Genomic DNA, 17,398 nt, shown 5'->3' on the forward strand with positions numbered 1-17,398 from the left:
ACTTAATAAAAATCTTGTAAAAAATAAAGAAAATAACTAGTTTGGAACAACCTTCCCCCTGCAACCCCACCAAAGCGCCCTGGCCATCTAGGATGAGCTCTAGAAAGGCCGGACGGTACAGCTATGGTTTTGGAGCCCACAGCACACATGTCACATTCTGAGACACGGAGGTTAAAGGGCTGCAGTGGACCAGTCACTTCAACAGGTGGATCCCTTCCTCCTCTCACAGACACGAAAGACAACGTGAGGTCCCAGCACCGTGTGTGGCAAGCGGGAAGCCCTTGAAACACGCATCTTGAGGAGCAAAGCAATCACTACTTATTTTCCATCCAAGGCAAAGAAAAAGCATTTAATTCTTGAATAAGTTGTAAAACTTCATCTATGAATGCATCTTCCATAACAGGAGCCACTGGGGAGCAGCTGGTCCCACCACTTAATTGAACAAATGTGAATTCACGAATCCTAAATGACCCCGCAGGTCCCATCAGCATTCCTCTGCTAGGGGTGGCAGTTTGCAATGGACACAAGAGGCCCTTACCCATGACCAAGGTGAATCCGGGGCGCTCTTATCCTCTGGAGACTCCCAGGTGGAGCCGCAGGTGTGGTCCTCCATGGCCCGGCCCTCGGGATGCTGGCTGCCGCCTCACCGCCACCACCACCACAAAGGCCTGGAGAAAAATGTCACGCAGTGGCTGATTTCACTCTCTCAGGAGCAGAGGCTGGGCCTGCGACACTGAGCCCGGGGCAGGCGGCTTCCCTTTACACCCCAGGAGCCCGGCCAAGTCACAAGGCTCAGGAAAAGAGCTGAGTGTTGAATTGCAAATCCTCTCCCACCTGGGGACTGGCTAACAAACACTGAGACACCTCCCGTCCCTGAAGGATGCAGGGTCCCAGCACGTGCTAGTTTATATGAAGCTTGTGAGCTGAGACCAGGGTGGGGGGAGGGGGAACTGGCACTGATGGTCAGTCTCTCCCCTCACCACTATCTGAGGTACTATGAGTAAGACTCAGAGACTGACTAACTCCCCCAAGGTCACATAGCTCTAAAGGAGAGAACTGGGACTCAGACCCGACTTCTGTCTCCAGAGGGATTTGACAGGAAGAGAGAGGCATGAGGGAGAGACCACCTCACGTGCTGGGTGCAGGGAACCTTGCAAAAGTCTGTCCTTTCACCTTCCACTCTACCCTACTAGTTCCCACAAAAGCTTTGGGGAATCCTTCCTCTTTGTTCCCTGAGTTGCTTCTGCACCCCTCAGGAAGTCAGGCAAGCTGGGTTCAGTGGGCCGTTATCCTTGCCTCTATCACGCTCAGCAACATCAGTCATCACCCGCTCTCCGGTTTTCACTGCTTTCCACACACCAGGAAGCTAAGCATTTAAGCTGCATTCTGGCATATAATTTGCACAGCAACCCTATAAGGTTACAGATCAAAAATAGGAGCTTGAAGAACTGGCCCAATGTGGGATGTGGCAAAGCAGGGCCAGGCTGACTTCAAAAGCGGTGCTGGAAATCCAGCTCTCATCCTGCCAGGAGTCTGGGATCCCGGGGATTGATGGGTTGGGCTCAGATGAGTTCAGGTTTTAGAGGGACCTGCAGCTGGATGGGAGGGGGGGCACTGACTGGGGCAGTTTCTGGGCGAGGCCAAGGGCCGAGGGCACACTATAAGAGTGGGTGCAGAGCTTTGATCTAGTTTGACAGGGACGAAGGGGGACAGCTTTGCGACCTCACCTCGGGAGAGAAAGGGCAGTACCCTGAGCGCATGACAGGGTAAGGAAAGGGCCTTAGAATATTGCAATCTGAGCATGTCGGTGGCCGAAGCTGAGGCCCGTAGAAAGAAGGATCAGAGAGAGGACAGTTGGAGGCAAAAGGGCAGCGGAGTGATAGGTAAGTCAGGCTTCCTGACTCAGCTCTTACCACAAAGACCTCCCTCCCCGCCCCCCAGCTCCTCCCTGCAACCTGTGACCCCATGGCTGCCTCCTGGAGTCTCTCAACTCTACCCAGGTGGCTCTTTGAAGCACCCTTTCTGGTTCTCCAGTCCCTCCCGAGCCAGGCCTTCTCCAGTTTTCCTGCAGGTCCTCCTTCCTTCTTCTGGGGGGGCCCTGATCACAGTCCACCTGGGGCTGCAGGGCGAGGCAACGGCAAGAATACACAGAAAGGTGCCCTTTCTAATGCAATGGGTATAACTGCCCTCCCTTTACAGGTTCAGGGTGGTGGTGGCGGGATGTCAGTGGCTTCCCCCAGGTGCTGCCACTGGTAAGGAGCAGAGAGGCACTCAATCCTAGGCCTCTGTGTCCCCAAGTCACTGTGCCACTATCCTGGTCACACTGGTGCCCCCGCCTTCCTCACCCTGGAAAAGCACAGAGAGTGCCAGAAGGGACCAACGTGCACAGCCTCAGAGCTGGTGCCCCCTAGCCCAGCCCTGGAAAAGCCCCCACAGTCTGAACGCCCCGAATTGTCCTGAGGCAGGGAGAAAGTGACAAGTTTAAGACACTTCTGCTGAGCTGGGTCACCACCACTCTTACTATTTTTAATTCATCCTGTCAAGATATTTTAAGAACCTCATGACTAATGAATGATAAGATTGTAATTATACCTGGTCAAGTGTAGCCTTTCGCCAGAAATCTGATGGAAGCACAGTGCGTGCCCAGGAGGTGGTGAACACAGCAGAGCCTCCCCTGGTGTAACCGAGAGGGGGCGTGGCGCTCGGTGCTCGGAGCCCAGGCGGGTGGCTTCGCAGCCCTGATGGCAGCGTGTATTGGTGACAGGGTGATGGGGCTGACAATGTCCTGCTGCTATGGAGGGCTGCAAAGAGCCAGCACTGCTTTAGCTGATGTGCCTGGAAAAGGGCCGTGAGCAATGACAGGGCTCCCAGAAGCTCTGTGTAATGGTTCAGTCTCGCAATCTGAGCCACGCAGGTCTGGGCGCTTGGTCTGACTCTGCCCTTTAGAAGCTGATCTGACTCAGGGCAAGTCACTCAGCCTCTAAGAGCTTTCGTTTCCTTATCTGGGAAACACAGGGATAAAAATAGAGTCTGTCTGTCACAGTGTTGTTGTGGGGATACTTGAGGCCATGCACTGAGAGCCCTTGACACAGCGCCTGGCACAGATTAGATCTTCACGAAGCGGTAGAAACTATGAATCCTCACAATAACGCTGAGGTAGGCATTAATAGCTCATTTCACAGACAAAGAAACTGAGCCTCTGTTTTATTTTGGATTTCCATCCGCTGCAGGCTCTCTAACATTTCCTACAATAGGACCCCTGAGGACTTCCATCACTGTCCCATGGGACCACAGAAAGGACCAAGTTGAATTTCCCTCCAAAAGCCTTCCCTTGTGTGACCCCAGCTGTCAACAATCTACAGGATGCAGTCTCTCCGAGGCTGCCAGCCCAGAGTCTGGGAGTCACCTGTGAACCCAAGAGCACTTTCAATTTTCCCCTTTCTGAGTCGCAGTTCATGCTATCACCTTTCCCGGAACCCTTTTCCCCTACTCTCTTCTCAAATGCATCTACTTTCTAGTCCCAGGTCAAACCTCCTTCCTCTACGGAGCCCTCCCTGATCTCTCCACCCCGTAATGACTTTTCTATCCTTTGACCTTTGAGGGAAAGGACAAGGTTGGGACTGACATTTCTGAGTTCCTTCCATGTGCCAAGAGTTTTCCTTACACATATCCTAATTCTCAAGGTGAGGCATTACCATGTTCCAGAAGATGAAACAGGCTCCGAGAGGCTCACCGGGCCACGGAAGGTGGAGCTCAGAGAGTCCTCACTGTCCACCCCCCTTACCTGACACTTAGAGTGTGCCAGGGAGGTGAGTTACCTGCAAGTTCACGCCTCATCACTCCAACCACCTTAGGGGCCCTCAAGACAGAGTCCAAGCCTTACCCATCCTTAGCTCCAATATGCCTCACACAGTAGGGAGGACACAGCATGGGGAAAACTCAAAAAAGGTTCCTTTTTTGATTAATAGACTTTTGTGTGTGGAGGGGTGGGGGACAGTTTAGGTTCACAGCAAAACTGAGCTGGAGGTACAGAGTTCCCATATAATCCCTGTTCATCCATGGACCACCTTCCCCACTACCAACAGCCCCCACCAGAGTGGTCCATTTGTCACAACTAATAAATTTACATGACACATTATGACCCAAAGCTCATAGTTTACATTAAGGTTCATTCCTGGTGCTGTATATTCTATGGTTTGGACAAACATGTAATGACACGTATCCACCCTTAGAGTATCATACAGACTAGTTTCACTGCCCTAAACATCCTCTGTGCTCACTTTGTCATCTGTCCCTCCCTCCATGTCTTTTCATAGCTGGACAGCTGATTTCTTTTTAGCACTGAATACTATTCCATTGTCTGGATGGGCCCCAGATGGTTTATCCATCACCCACTGAAGGGCATCTTCATTGCTTCCAAGTCTTGGCGATTCTGAATAGCTAAGATTATGAATACATAAGTTTTCATCTCCTTTGGGTAAAATACCACAAAGCATGGTTGCTGGATCATATATGATCAAGAGTATATTCAGTTTGTTAAGAAACTGCCAAACCACGTTCCACAGTGGCTACACCATTTTCCATTCCCACCAGCCATGAAATAGAGCTCCTGTGGCTGCATGTCCTAGCCAGCATTTGGTGGTGTCCGTGTCCTAGATTTTGGCCATTCTAATTGGTACTGATATCTCGTTGTTCATATCTGCATTTTCCAGATGACATGATGTGAAGCATCTTTTCATAGGCTTATTTGCCATCTGTATATCTTCTTTGGTGAGATGTCTGTTAAGGTTTTTGGCCCACTGTTTAATTTGGGTTGTTGGTTTTCTTATTGTTGAGCTTTCAGAGTTTTGTGTGTATTTTAGCTAACAGTCCTTTATCTCACACATACACTAGGTCAGTTAAGGTCCCAGTAGAAAGCAGATGGGACACTTCCTCCCACTGCTCCATGAGAATGACATCCTTAAAGGACTGGGGACGCATGATACCACGAGGGTGCAACCGCCAGTGACCAAGGACTGCCTTGAGGATATTAGTACAGCACTGAAACAGCCCTTGCGGAGAAGAACAAGAGCTGCAAAATGTGAACGAGCTGGCAAGCTCCTGACCGGCTGTCTGGGACTGCACACAGACAGCAGCCCAGCCCAGGGGACGTGCTATGCTGTGGGCCCCGAGCTTTCACACTGATTCGCTCATTTACTCTTCACAAGACTCCACAATGTAAATAGTTTTTAAATGCAGAGATAGGTTGCGAGAGGTTAAAAAACGTGCCCAAGGTCACACAGCTAGAAAGCGGTGGCGATCGGCCCCACTCATGTCTATCAGGTAGGTCCCAAAGGAACACTTTACACCCAGCATGTGCTTCTCTGGGTGGAAATGAACTAAGAAATGTGAATGCAGCTAACAGTCTTACGCTCGCGGTCTCACGTTTGCCCAGGGCCCCCATCCGGGGGCTTGTCTTCCTATTCTAGAGGTTCCCAGAGAGGAGGGGGAGCTCCCTAACCCAGGCAGCTCGCCCAGTTTCCCTGCAGCATGAGGGAAGGAGCGCAGGCTGCAGAAAGGGGGTGAAAATCAGCATCCTGCCGCCCCCGAGGCTGCGTCCCAGCCCCGTGGCTGAGCCTGGATCCCGGCTGGGTGTGGACATGCGCCTCTGGGCCAACCATTCCTCGCTCATCTTCTCACTCTGCGTGGCGGGCGATGCGCTGTCCGCGCCCGTGGTGCTGAAGGCGCAGGCAGGGTCTCCGGGCGCCTGTGCGACGCCGTGCTCAGCTTGGCACTCTCGGCCCTGCTGCTGCGGCTGCTGGGCGTGTCCATGGAGCTCTACAACTTCGTGTGGTTCCACTCCCTAGTCTCCGATGACCTGGGCGCCTCCTACTTCGTGCAGGAGCTGTGCGCCTGTGCCACGGTGTTCAGCATATTCAGCCTGAACGCTGAGCACTGCCTGGCCCTGCGTGCTCGCCCCCTGTTGACACTGCACATGACCCGCCGCCTCCTGTCGCTTGCCTGGGCTGCCTCGCTTGGCCTTGGCCTCTCCCTGCCCATGGCCATCACCATGGGGCAGAAGCAGGAGCTGGAGATGGTGGGAGGGGGAGCGGGAGCCTGCTGCGCATGTGTGCCCCGTGCTGTGACCTGCCCCACGCTCCTGGTTTTCATCCAGGGAAGGGGGAGGGGACACAAACCGCCTAAGTTTTCACCTCTAATACTCGGGATCACTAGGAAGGTGGGTCTCATTGCCCCATTTTACAGAGGACTTGGGGAGACACTCGGCCAAGGGGAAGCATTAAGAGAAGTCCGTATTTGAATACAAAATTAACTCTGCAAGTCTATGCTCTTCCCACTCTTGCAGGAGTGGTCTACTAAACGTTACTAGGTATAAGAATTACCTGGGGAGCCTGTAAAAAATACGTAGTTCATGACGCGCCCCAGGCTTTTTTTATTTTATCAAAACGAGTCATCTTTAGCCCCATAACTATCTAGACAGAACCACCAGTGTAATGGGATTTTGTGCAGATATAGAAGAGAGACCCGGACATTCAACATTAATGAGGGATTTCAGAAGAAATACATTTACCAACTGCAGCCTTAACAAAATATGGAAAAACGTAAATTTAAACCCAGTAAGAAAACATTCCATTTGCTTCAGAAGTTGCTGTTCATGATCCCTATAAAGAGAATTACTCAAAACCAACTAGGTAAGAGCCCCAGCTTTTAAAAATCCACTTCCTAGATTAGACATTTTTACAGGTTGTCAATTCTTTACCAAAAACAAACAAAATCCCCAAAACCCACCAGCAGCAGAGCAGTAACCATCCTAATGGAACTGGTCACACAGGGACTGCAGACCGCAGGGACCCCCTGACAACGGTGGGAGCTGCTCCACCGACCATTACACCAGATGAATTAATCACGACCTCAGAGCTCAGCAGTCCAGTCTGCATACTGCCGGCCCCAGTACTGGCCCAAGCACATCAGGGCCGCAGAGCAACGTGGGCCACACATCTACCTCCCAGCATTCTCCACAAGGGTTCTGAGCTGCAGCACAATTATCTAGTGGGATAGTCAGTGCACTGTGGCTCCTGCCTCCGGCCTAACTGTACAGCACCAGGCTGTACCAGGTGTGGCCTTGGCAATGAACCAGCGACCACATGCTCAAAATGCCTACTAGTCAAGTCCCACCACTTCTCACAGACTGGGGTAGTGGCATCTAGGCTGCCCCTATTTTGGAGTTAGGCTTGGGGTGGAGGGAGTGTCAAGCAAGGTATGTGTTGTGATTTTGCTACTTGCATAGTTTGCTTTATGTGGTGCAGAGTGACCAATGCATTGCAAACTATGAAATGTGCTAGGGGCAAGCTTCTGACCATATATGTAGTGAATTCTTTCAGTGTAATAGCATTATTCAATAGATAGTACATTAGAAAATATTTAACTTGAGACATAGAGCCTACGTTAACACAACAAAATAACCAGACTCAAATTAAGATCATTTTGGCCCACCTTTCTTTTTAGTGTCATATCAATGAGTTGATTCATTGTCTATATTAATCAGTGTCTTTTGACCAAGACTATTACTCGTGGTTTTTGAATGGGATTTTGTGCAGAAACATTCAATATTAATGAAGGATTTCAGAGAAATATACATATCAATGGCAGCCTTAAAAAATATGGAAAATGCATACTTAAACCCAAAAAAGAAAACATTCCAGTTGCTTCCAGATTGCTTACCATGGTCCCTATAAAGAGAATTACTCAGAACCAGCTAGGCAGGAAAGTACAAAAGCTATATAGTTTTTCCAGAAATATTTTAAAACTCCAAAGATTAATTACTAACTTATACACATATTTTACCTTCAATTTCTGTCTTGACTGGTTTTAAAGTTGCAATTTAGTAATAAGTATGCTGTTGATAAAAACCTGTTTGCTTTTATCATAAACTAAAGTGATTGTCATGAACAGTGTTTAATTTTTCTCCTGATGTTGCTGATTTATGAGCATGCATTAAGATGAAAAAAGCATGAATAACAACTCCTTAAAAAGGTACAGCACCCAATTCAGATATTTTGTACTGATTTTAACATGCTATTAAAATGTTCAGTTTTCTAAAATGTTTGCAAAGGGAAGGAACCGACGAGAAAAACCCTATGACACACATATTTTGAGTTTTAAAAATTACATTTAAAAAACAAGGTATATACACTTGTTCCTCACAAGTCAAAAAATATCAAACAATAATGCAAGCCTTGTAATGGAAAACAGCTGTCTCCTCCCCACTCTGATTGACATTCTCCAGTCTAGAGGCAACCAGCATCCACTCTTAAGTCTCGCTACTCTTTGCCTACTGACGTCAGTGGAATACAGTGAGTGTGGCAGCAAAAGCTGGGAGAAATCAAACAGCCTCGCTGCTCCAAACTACTTCCCCTGTTGATCATCCTAACAAGAGCCCCAGGGCCCCTTCGGCTTCTTTGGCCACGACAAAGCTCAGAATACCTATAAAACCATCTTCCAGAGTGGCAGGCTTCTTTGCACATTTTCAGCTGCGGTTTCCTCCATTTCTAATTCAGTCTTTTTCCTTTTCAGAAATTCCTCCATATGTTAACATACCCCTACTTATATAGATTTACGTATTCTTATTTCCTTCCCCAAACTGTCTTTTCTGTCACGCCATCAGATTTGAAGCAGGAAGCCCCTGGAGATCACTGCCCATACGACTTCCTCTCAAAATGATGCAATTAATACCCGCCAAAGAAACAACAGATGCATTATAAGTTTTATTTATAAGGCTGGAGCAAATAAGAATATTAGTTTGTTCGTTTTTTTAAGTTTAAGTTAACTAATAAAGTAGGGAGAACAGCACACAAGCCTCCTATTTACAAAAGACAAATATAACTAAAGAAGGTAAGTTTTTATTCCAAAATAGGAATAATGACATATACAAAGTGATCATATTATAAACATTGATCTAAATCTTTTATACTCATGGACTTTAGGGGAGAAAAGACTGACATTAATTCTTTGGCTTCATCTTTTAAAATAATGTCTTCTTGGATTATTTTCCATGAGCGTGCTCACAAGTGTCTAAGATGGATGTACAAGAATGCATTCTGATGACTCATTTGGGGGAGGGATAAGAATGCATTCTGATGACTCATTTTTGAGTATCGTTAAACTTTTCCTTTGGTTGTAGGCCACTCCAAAATCAGTACGGTGTGGAGGGAGGAGAGACTCTGGAGTCCAGAATCCAGTAGCTGGACTTGTGCTTCTTCTCCTTTCCGGCTCTGTCATCTTGGTGAGGTGCACTCTCAGCCTCTCAACCTTCTCATCTTTCAAATGAGAGAGAATTCCACCACCCACACCAGCTGTTGGAAGCATGAAGACCATCTGTGAAAGCACCGGTTCCAGTGCCTGGCCTGTAGGTGGCGCTCTAAAATGCTGGTTTTAAAAAACACATTCTGTCAGGCAAGTAGAAGTGTGAGCATCGGGAAACATCCCTGCTGTCTTCTCTTGTCTATCCCCTTCCTCTGGTCAGGGACCAAGCATTCATAGGACAAGACAAAGTATTTAAGGAACTGAAAACTGAGCTTCAATAAATTACAGTCAGAAGTCTAGTTCTTACCAACTATGTTATATATCACTTGGGTTGTTTTTATTGTTTGTTTCAAGTAAGTCGTTTGATTCTCTTTCCTTTGTAAGGCAAATTCTGTTTCTCAAGGTCAACCTCTGTATGCTGAATTTCTTTCCTGAAACCCTTTTAGCTTTAAAGAAAGTTTCTTTTCATGTTTGCCCTTTCTAAGAGGTAGGGTATTTACCCTATACTATTTTAATAGAATTGTATTTGCTCTGAACTAAAACAATTTGTTTTACTTTATTAAAGTTGACACCTTTGGCCTAGCTTTTTAAAAAGCAAACTTGTAGGCAATTCCGTTAATTCCTATTCAATGACCCACTTAGTTTTTTCTTGTCTCCAGCCTTTCCAGTTAAAACCTTCTTTTGGAATATTGCTTTGTAGTCGGTAACAGGGAATCTTATATAGCTCAAATCACACCCATTTTCTGAAATACTGGTACCTCTACAAGATAATCCAAGAATGATCCTTTAGAACTAAGAGAAAAGTCAAGTTTGTCCATGGAAGCATATGGATGACATGACAGTAGGCAAAACTTTGTTCTTTATCAAATGGAGTTTGAGATAGCCCAGAGCAATATGAGATGGCCCACAGCTCGGGAGGCCTGGGTTCAAGTTCCTGCCCACCAGCCATTCATCCTCATCACTCTCGGTTAGTCTCAATCCATCTCTGAGCCTTAGTGCCCTGGTACACACGAGGGGGTTGCACAACAGACAGTCTCTGGGGCCTCATGGTTCAAACAGCCCATGGTTCTAATTTTTCCTTTAGCCTCAACAGCATGAGGTTCTGAAGGCTCCACTCTTCCCCAAACCCTGCTGCTGTCTCCCTCAGATGTGCCGCCCAGTCAGGAAAAAGAGTGGCCGGTCTTCCTTGGCATTGGCCGTCTGGAATTCATCGCGCAATCGGAACTGCCACTCATCTTCCAGTTCCAGGCGGACAACCGTCTGGCGGAGGGAGTTCCGGTCCTGACAGATCACACACAAGGTCGCACCTGCACAGACAATGGCGGAGGTGGGTGAAGGAAACAGGTGACTTCATCCAAATGAAGCCTGCTGCCTGAATTCTACTTGCAATAATGAAACATGAAGCTGCTTGGAAGGTAAGGACCAGATATCCAAGGGACCTCTTGTTTCCTTTGGAATGCTTCATACTCTTAGCAAGACAGACACTGCAGCTGTGATTGGCAGGTCTGGCAGGTGAAACAACATGGAGACAGAAGAAATGCTGACTTACAAAGAAGTCAACAGAGAGGAGGAGAGACTGGTCGGTCCCATTGCAAACCAAGCTTTCTCAGCTCCAGTGTGAATGCCTGCCCAACTCCACCTCACAGCCTAACCTCACCTTCTCCCACCTGAGCTGCGCACCCATCCAGGCCCAATGCAGCTCCCACTTCTCCCCATCTGCCCAGCCATCTGCCCTCCCTCCTCTCGGCTCCTGGCATAACCAAGACATCATTCATGTTTGTTTATTCATTCATCCTGTTGGTCTAACTACCTTCCTACCTACCTATCTACCTACATGTCCTATCCTCCCCTGAGACAAAATGTTTCCCAAGGGTCAGAGTGAAGACCAACCAAGGAAAAGTGTAGGTCAGTTAGGGATCCCAGCTGGCTTTGCATAATTTTTTACATCATAGAGAACGAATGTTTGTCATTCTAAACCACACTAGCATGGTAACAGCCACAGAAGGAGAAAAAGGATGAGAATAAAAGCAGCACGCAATACTCCAAGATGGGGAGGAAGATCTCACCTACCAGGAGGAAGAAACACCCGAGGAGACCTGGGGGCTGATGTTAAGAATTTGGACTGAAAAGGAACACATGTGTAAATGTTGGAACTATCTGCTATTTGCCTAAAAGAAAAGGGATATGTCCTGTCTCTACCCAGACAGGTACGGGGCTCAAGAGCCACCCTGAGAGCCCATCCCAGCTGTCTCGTACTTTCCTGGATGGTTGGGGCCGTCACGTTCCCTCTCTGAGCCTCAGTTTACTGACTGGCAAATGAGAACTAGGACCAGAAGTCACATTCTCAGAGGTGCCAGGTGACAACATTCAAGGCAAGGTGCAGCGTTAAGAGGACGGGAAGTTACCTTTCAGAAAATGAAACTTTTTCAAAAAGCTAGCTCCCACGAAAGAGTCACAGAGGTAGAGCAGGAGTCCACTAAACGTGAAGTCAGAGCAGCTGATGTTTAAAGAGTGGGGTCTGGAGCTCACGTAACACACAGAAATCTGAAAAAGAAGGACGCCAAGAGAAAACATCGTTTTCCATGAAATACTCAGCAACATCATGCAAGGGCTTTCCAGCCAACGAACACTAACTGCTTGGTCCAGCTCAAAGTTTTGGGGGCCAGAAACAATCATTTCGCGTGATTTGCAAATCTATGTCCTAAAAATCAATGCCAAGAGATTTACCCAGATTTATCCATTCGTGAATTCATTTGAGAGTCAGAAATGTTTTGGCATCAGAATTGCGTCTGATTCCTAACTTACGACATTGGGGCAAATGATTTAAATTCTCTGCAGCCCTTATGTCATCAACTGTAAAGTCAGGTAAATACCTGAGACGACGTAGTGGAGTTATAATTCCAAGTCCTGAATTCTAGAGCATCTGTTGGAGGAATTGCTCAGATTTATGGACTCGACAGCGCCCCCTCTGAAAGTTACCTGGGATCCCAGGTTAAGGTAGCAGTCGACCAACAGAACAGGGTGGCCGTGATTCTTCAGGGAGAGCGGGAAGAAGTGGTGGCTGTGGTGCTGGAGAAACTTCTCCAGCAGGAGCTGTGCAGGGGCCGCGAGGAACGTGTGCTTGCTGTCCGGGGCGCAGATGTACTGGGCTGGCACGATGGTCATGGGGTTGTCAGACACCTGCATGGGGAAGTATGAGTGTCAGCCCCCCCCCAGCCACCCTGAGCAGAGAAGTCCTTCCCAAGGCTGCACGGGGCCGCAGCGTGGGTGGCCCCGTCACGGAACGCTGTCAGGGTAGTGCCGTGGGTTGAGAACACACATTCAACAGTAGAATTCTCTGTTAAGAAGAAACATTAGGTTTTATCAAAGTGGGATATGTGAAAACTGACCAATGTGATCAGTAAGAATTGTAGACATTGATCATTCCACACAGAAAACTGGCTGCCTGGCCTAGAAAGAAACAAGAGAACCGATGAACCTTGGGAACGCTTCCCCAAATCCAGGGATGTAAACCTCTCGGCATGGTCAACGCCCACCCCACCCCCAGAGCCTATCTACCGCCTGTCCACTCCCACTGCCCTTCCTCTTGCCTGCCCGCCATGGAGCCCATGGTCTCTGCCTCGGCCGCCGCCATATTTTCCCTGCTGTAGCCAGGGAGACATAAGAAAACTAACAAAGAAAATTAATGAAATCCTCTGCTGGACACCCTTCCACGATTCTCATCATTCCTAGAGGGAAGTCTAGAATGTCTCCATGGCCGTTAAGTTCCTGCCTACGTCTCCAGCTCATCTCTGCCACGACCCCCACCTCCCCACTCCTGCCCCCTGGGCACTGCCACTCACTTCTCCCTGGGCCTGGGTACATCGCTCTTCTCATCCTCCAAGTCTCTGCTTTCCTGTCACCTCCTCAGGGACACACACAGACCCCCACCTCTACTGCCTAAGGCACACGCATCGCCCATGGTGTGCGTATCACAATGGTAATTCACTCTGTTTTTATCTAACATCCGCCTCAGCTGCCAGGATAGGCACTCCTGAGTGAAGGGACTGGGTGTGCAGTGAACATTTAATGACTAAATAAACGAAAACAATTGAGTCATTTTATTCAGATGAAAGATTATCAAACATTACTAGCTTTCCTATAATCAATATGCAATGAAACCTAAAGGAAAAAATAAGATTATGCTCAAATGGGAATAAAGATAAAATACCTAAGAGTTAAAAAATGTTACTGAGGGAACTAAAAAGAAAAACTTAGTTTTAAAAGCACATCAGGAAAAAAACAAGCACATCAGGCTCTTTGGTAGGAAAACTTACTATGGTAAAGATCGGAATTCTCCCCGAATTAAGCTGTAAAGCTCACACAATTTCAACCAGAAATCTCAATGGAGTGGGGGAGAGATGAGGGTGGACTTAATTAAATGATTCCAAGTTCTTCTGGAAGTACAGACCTTTCACTTAAGTGTCTTGCTACCTCGCAAGAGCAATGAGAATGGACTTTCATTCCCAGAGAAAGCTTCACTCCCTGCAGACGGGAAAAGGCAGATGGGGGTGGAACTGGCATCTGAATTCAGACCTGGCCCAGCTCAGGGAGGGTAACCACCAAAGGAGTTAGTGGCGACCAGGAAGGACAGAGGCTGGAAGCAGCAGCTGGGATTAGAACGGGCTGATGTGATCAGGGAACGATTCGAGGCAGGTGGAGGTGAAAAGCAGCAATGGGGCTCTAGCCCATGGATGGGAGCGACCTTCAGGCAGGGACATACCAGCTCTGCATCACCTCCTGGAAGACTCGGAGCTCAGGGTTTGCTGTGACTTCCCTTCTGAGATTGCCCAGACCTGCCCAGCCAGCACCGGCACAAGCAGAGTATGTCTCTCCCCACCCAGAGGCTGGCTCGTGGACAGACAGCACAGCTATCAAGCTAGTGCCATTCAGACAGTACTTGGCCATGCGCTGTGCCAGGGGCCCAGGGAAGAGCATGCACCACGCCTACCCCCCGAGAGCTCTGTCCAGCAGCAAAGCCAGACAGGTGAGCACTGAGCGCAGTGATGGAGACGTGTGCGGGAACCACCAGGCAGAGCGCAGGCGGGCAAGGATGCCCAGGAAGGTGGGTGGTGGATGTGTGCCGAGCAGACTCAACTGAAAACCTTTCCTACCATGACCCAGAGGTCAAGCCCACACCCCTGACTCAAAGGCAACCACGTGGCCTCCCCAGCAGCTCCCACCCTTGGTTTTCACACCACGCACAGCAGCCCAGCGGCGACCCACCTTGGACGTGATGTGGAAGGACCGGTGCCCGCCCACAGCAATCTGCTTCTTCATCACGCTGAAGCGGTTGAACCGGCAGAGCAGGAGGCCAGCACTCTGCACCCGCAGGTTGAAATCCACATCGTCACACAGGAACCTGCTCGGGACCAGAGGAGGGGCAGGTGGCACGGGACGCAGCTCACGCCCCCACCAGCACCACACACATGAGTGAGCGCCCCTGTACTGGGGGCTGAGGAGGGGGAGTTGGCTCGCTGCTGCCCCACACACCTTCCTGTAGGAGGCACAGGGGCAAAGCAAACAAGGAGAACAGGAGAAGCTGTGCTGTGCAGGCAGCAGGAATGGCAGGGTGAACCTCAGGCGTCAACTACAGACGGACTGCCATCTGTTGACCATACGCTCCATGCCAGGCATGGCGCAGGGACTTTACAAACACCCTTTCATCTATCTGTTAAAAAGAAAACAACACACCTGCCAGGGTAAAAAATTAGCCACTTTTGACAGCTAAGGAAAACAAGGCTGAGAGACGGTAAGTCAACCTGCCTAGAGCACAAAGCTGGTAAGTGGCAGCACGCAGATTCCTAGCAGGTAGGTCGGTCTGGCTCTGCAATCCACACTCCTACGTGGGCCATCTCAGGTGTTTGCCCACTGCCTGGCACACAGGGACACTTGACGAGCAATAGTGATTGAGTGAACACTTCTGTGGCTCAGTGTGTAGAGAGTGACATATGGAAATTACTTTACAGTTTTCTTCAGTGCTAACACTCCGAAAAAGCCATGTGTTCAGAGAGGGAGCCAAAAAAAAGCAAGAGAAACACATAAACACAAAGTATAATGTAAGTCGCTAAATAAAGTACCATGTGAATTGATGAAGGAAGTTGAACGATCTTATGCAAAACTCCTTCCAGGAAATTATACAAATACACATGCACGCACACACACACACACACACACGTACACACACACGTACACACACACGTACACACACACACACACACACACACACACACACACACACACGTGAGGGCTGAAAGCAGGGGCCAGGCCAACTGCCTGGGCAGGAAGCCTCTGGTTCCCTTGGCCCCGCAGGGCAGAGGAGCAGCAGCTACTCGCCAGGACTACAGCTGCCCCTCGCGGGGGCGCTGGCCATGGGCTGTGCCGACAGCCACAGTGGGGCTGGAGCTCACCGGTTCTGGTTGTACTGCACGTTCTGGGTCAGGTCCACATTCAGGACGATGAAGTCATGCACGTGGCAGCGGGAGAAGGGCTCGCGCACCTCACCAGTCCCGGTCTTGCTGGACCACTTCCGCATGCCGATCAGGGCGTAGTGGGTGATATTAGGGGATGCCTCGATGTGCTGCATGATGTACTTCAAAGAGACGTTCCTTTCTGACCAGGAAAATTCTCTGCTTGAAGGAGGGAGATTGACATCTCTCAGTTGACATGCAAACATGAGCAAGGCCCTCTGGACTAGACCAATCAGGACGCTGCTCTCCCCTCGGTGGGCAGGGCTGGTACAGCTGGAACCCATCACAACCACCACCGCCACAGAGAGCCAGGCACCAGACTATGCTCCTCAAACTTATTACCATTTGTCCTCACTGCAATCCTCTGACATAGGCACATCATCCCCATTTTACAGAGGGGGAAAAGAAGCCCCAGGTAACTTGTCCTGTGTCACTCCACAGAGCTTGGATTTGAGGAGCTCTGTCCCCAAAGCCCACACTCTGCATCATGCCAAACCACCTTACGTTTCCAGTTTGCAGATCTGAAGGTAAAAAGTGGGAAAGAATGAGGCTTTCTGCTGTGAATTCCAAATGAGAGAGTGGGAAGGAAGGGGGGCACATGTAAACACCTCCCACCCCCAGGACCGCGCTTGAGGTCTGTGAGGACAGAGAGGGAGAGCTGAAGAGTGACTCCAGGGCTAGGAGTCGGGGATGAGAGTTCTGTCCAGGGGACCCAGGCAAGTCACTCAACTTTTCTGGACCTCAGCTTTCTTTTCCCCACCTGAGGGGCTTAAGTTAAACTCTCTAAGGACTCCACTGGCTCTGCCATTCCAGGGCATTAGCTGCTGCTGCTGAATAAAATTCTCCATTCTCGTCCCCATCTGGGCCCTCAGTCAAGCTTGTGCCCTCAGAAAAGTGACAGCGAGAACACTGAAAGCAAAGCAGATCGCTGTTTTCATAAGCCATGTGCCGTCAACCTAATGTTGTCTCTCAAAAAACCAGCCCACACTAATGAGAAGTCATTCAGCAGCCCTCAGTGGAAACATCAATATGGCAAAATCACAAGGAAATATTGTGTGAATGACGCTCCATACAACTGTATCCACTGAGCCTTTGCTACACGGAGCTGCTCCTTCACCCACCTGCACCTGCAGGCAGCCCATGGCCACACCGCTCAAGACTGATGAATCCTCCCAACAAACCACTAGCGCCCCATTGAAAGGTATTTGCGCCCCTTTGAAAGATGAGGGAACAATAAGCCACAAAGAGTTAGTGCTCTCCCTACTGTCACACAGCAAATAAAAATAAAGCCGGGTGTTAGGAGCGAGGCTGGGGGGAGGGAGAACGGACTGGGAGTCAACAGGAGGGGGCTTCTGGGGTGCTGGTGGGGGCTCCTTTCTTCTTATGGGAGGTGGTTTCATGGGTGTGTTCAGTTTGTGAACATTTCTGTACACGTATTATATTTTCCTTTTTGTATGTATTTTATACTGGATATATATTGTGTGATTTTCTGTATGTATTATACGTCAATAAAAACTTTCAACTCAAAGTGAAGCTAGGAGCGTGAGTCTGCCACATGCAGGGCTCTGTCCCCCACTCGCCGTGCTTTC

The 17,398-nt window shown here is 49.0% G+C and overlaps 3 protein-coding genes and 1 pseudogene across 16 annotated transcripts in view; 2 read left to right on the forward strand and 2 right to left on the reverse strand.

Moving 5' to 3' along the window:
* Positions 1–877, reverse strand: part of LPIN1 (lipin 1) — a 112,474-nt gene extending 111,597 nt beyond the window's left edge. For 2 of the 7 annotated variants that reach the window (XM_019751240.3, XM_074331701.2), the window contains exon 1: positions 539–774. In XM_019751240.3, coding sequence (XP_019606799.3) covers positions 539–613 — 75 coding nt within the window. In that variant the 5' untranslated portion in view covers positions 614–774. Of the gene's footprint in view, positions 1–538 lie in introns of all 7 variants that reach the window. The other 5 variants (XM_019751161.3, XM_074331697.2, XM_074331698.2 and 2 more) reach the window with 5 other exon arrangements.
* A 924-nt stretch (positions 878–1,801) lies between these two features.
* Positions 1,802–6,125, forward strand: NTSR2 (neurotensin receptor 2). Its single transcript, XM_088796362.1, is given in 5 exon segments — positions 1,802–1,883; positions 2,200–2,252; positions 5,529–5,733; positions 5,736–6,079; positions 6,081–6,125. Coding segments are annotated over 5 exon segments (729 nt in total).
* A 197-nt stretch (positions 6,126–6,322) lies between these two features.
* On the forward strand, positions 6,323–7,250 carry LOC148758971 (cyclin-dependent kinase 8 pseudogene; annotated as a pseudogene).
* A 1,631-nt stretch (positions 7,251–8,881) lies between these two features.
* GREB1 (growth regulating estrogen receptor binding 1) overlaps positions 8,882–17,398 on the reverse strand; it is a 128,157-nt gene continuing 119,640 nt past the window's right edge. For 5 of the 8 annotated variants that reach the window (XM_088796291.1, XM_074331694.2, XM_088796294.1 and 2 more), the window contains exons 29-33: positions 15,750–15,971; positions 14,566–14,701; positions 12,280–12,480; positions 11,706–11,844; positions 8,882–10,607 (exon numbers count right to left, since the gene is read on the reverse strand). In XM_088796291.1, the coding sequence (XP_088652417.1) occupies positions 10,444–10,607; positions 11,706–11,844; positions 12,280–12,480; positions 14,566–14,701; positions 15,750–15,971 (862 nt within the window). In that variant the 3' untranslated portion in view covers positions 8,882–10,443. The remainder of the gene's footprint in view (positions 10,608–11,705; positions 11,845–12,279; positions 12,481–14,565; positions 14,702–15,749; positions 15,972–17,398) is intronic. The other 3 variants (XM_074331695.2, XM_019750957.3, XM_088796292.1) reach the window with 1 other exon arrangement.

The sequence above is a fragment of the Rhinolophus sinicus genome, chromosome 2 (genome assembly GCF_057876585.1).
Source record: "Rhinolophus sinicus isolate RSI-liver-muscle chromosome 2, RSI-T2T, whole genome shotgun sequence".
Classification (NCBI taxonomy): domain Eukaryota; kingdom Metazoa; phylum Chordata; class Mammalia; order Chiroptera; family Rhinolophidae; genus Rhinolophus; species Rhinolophus sinicus.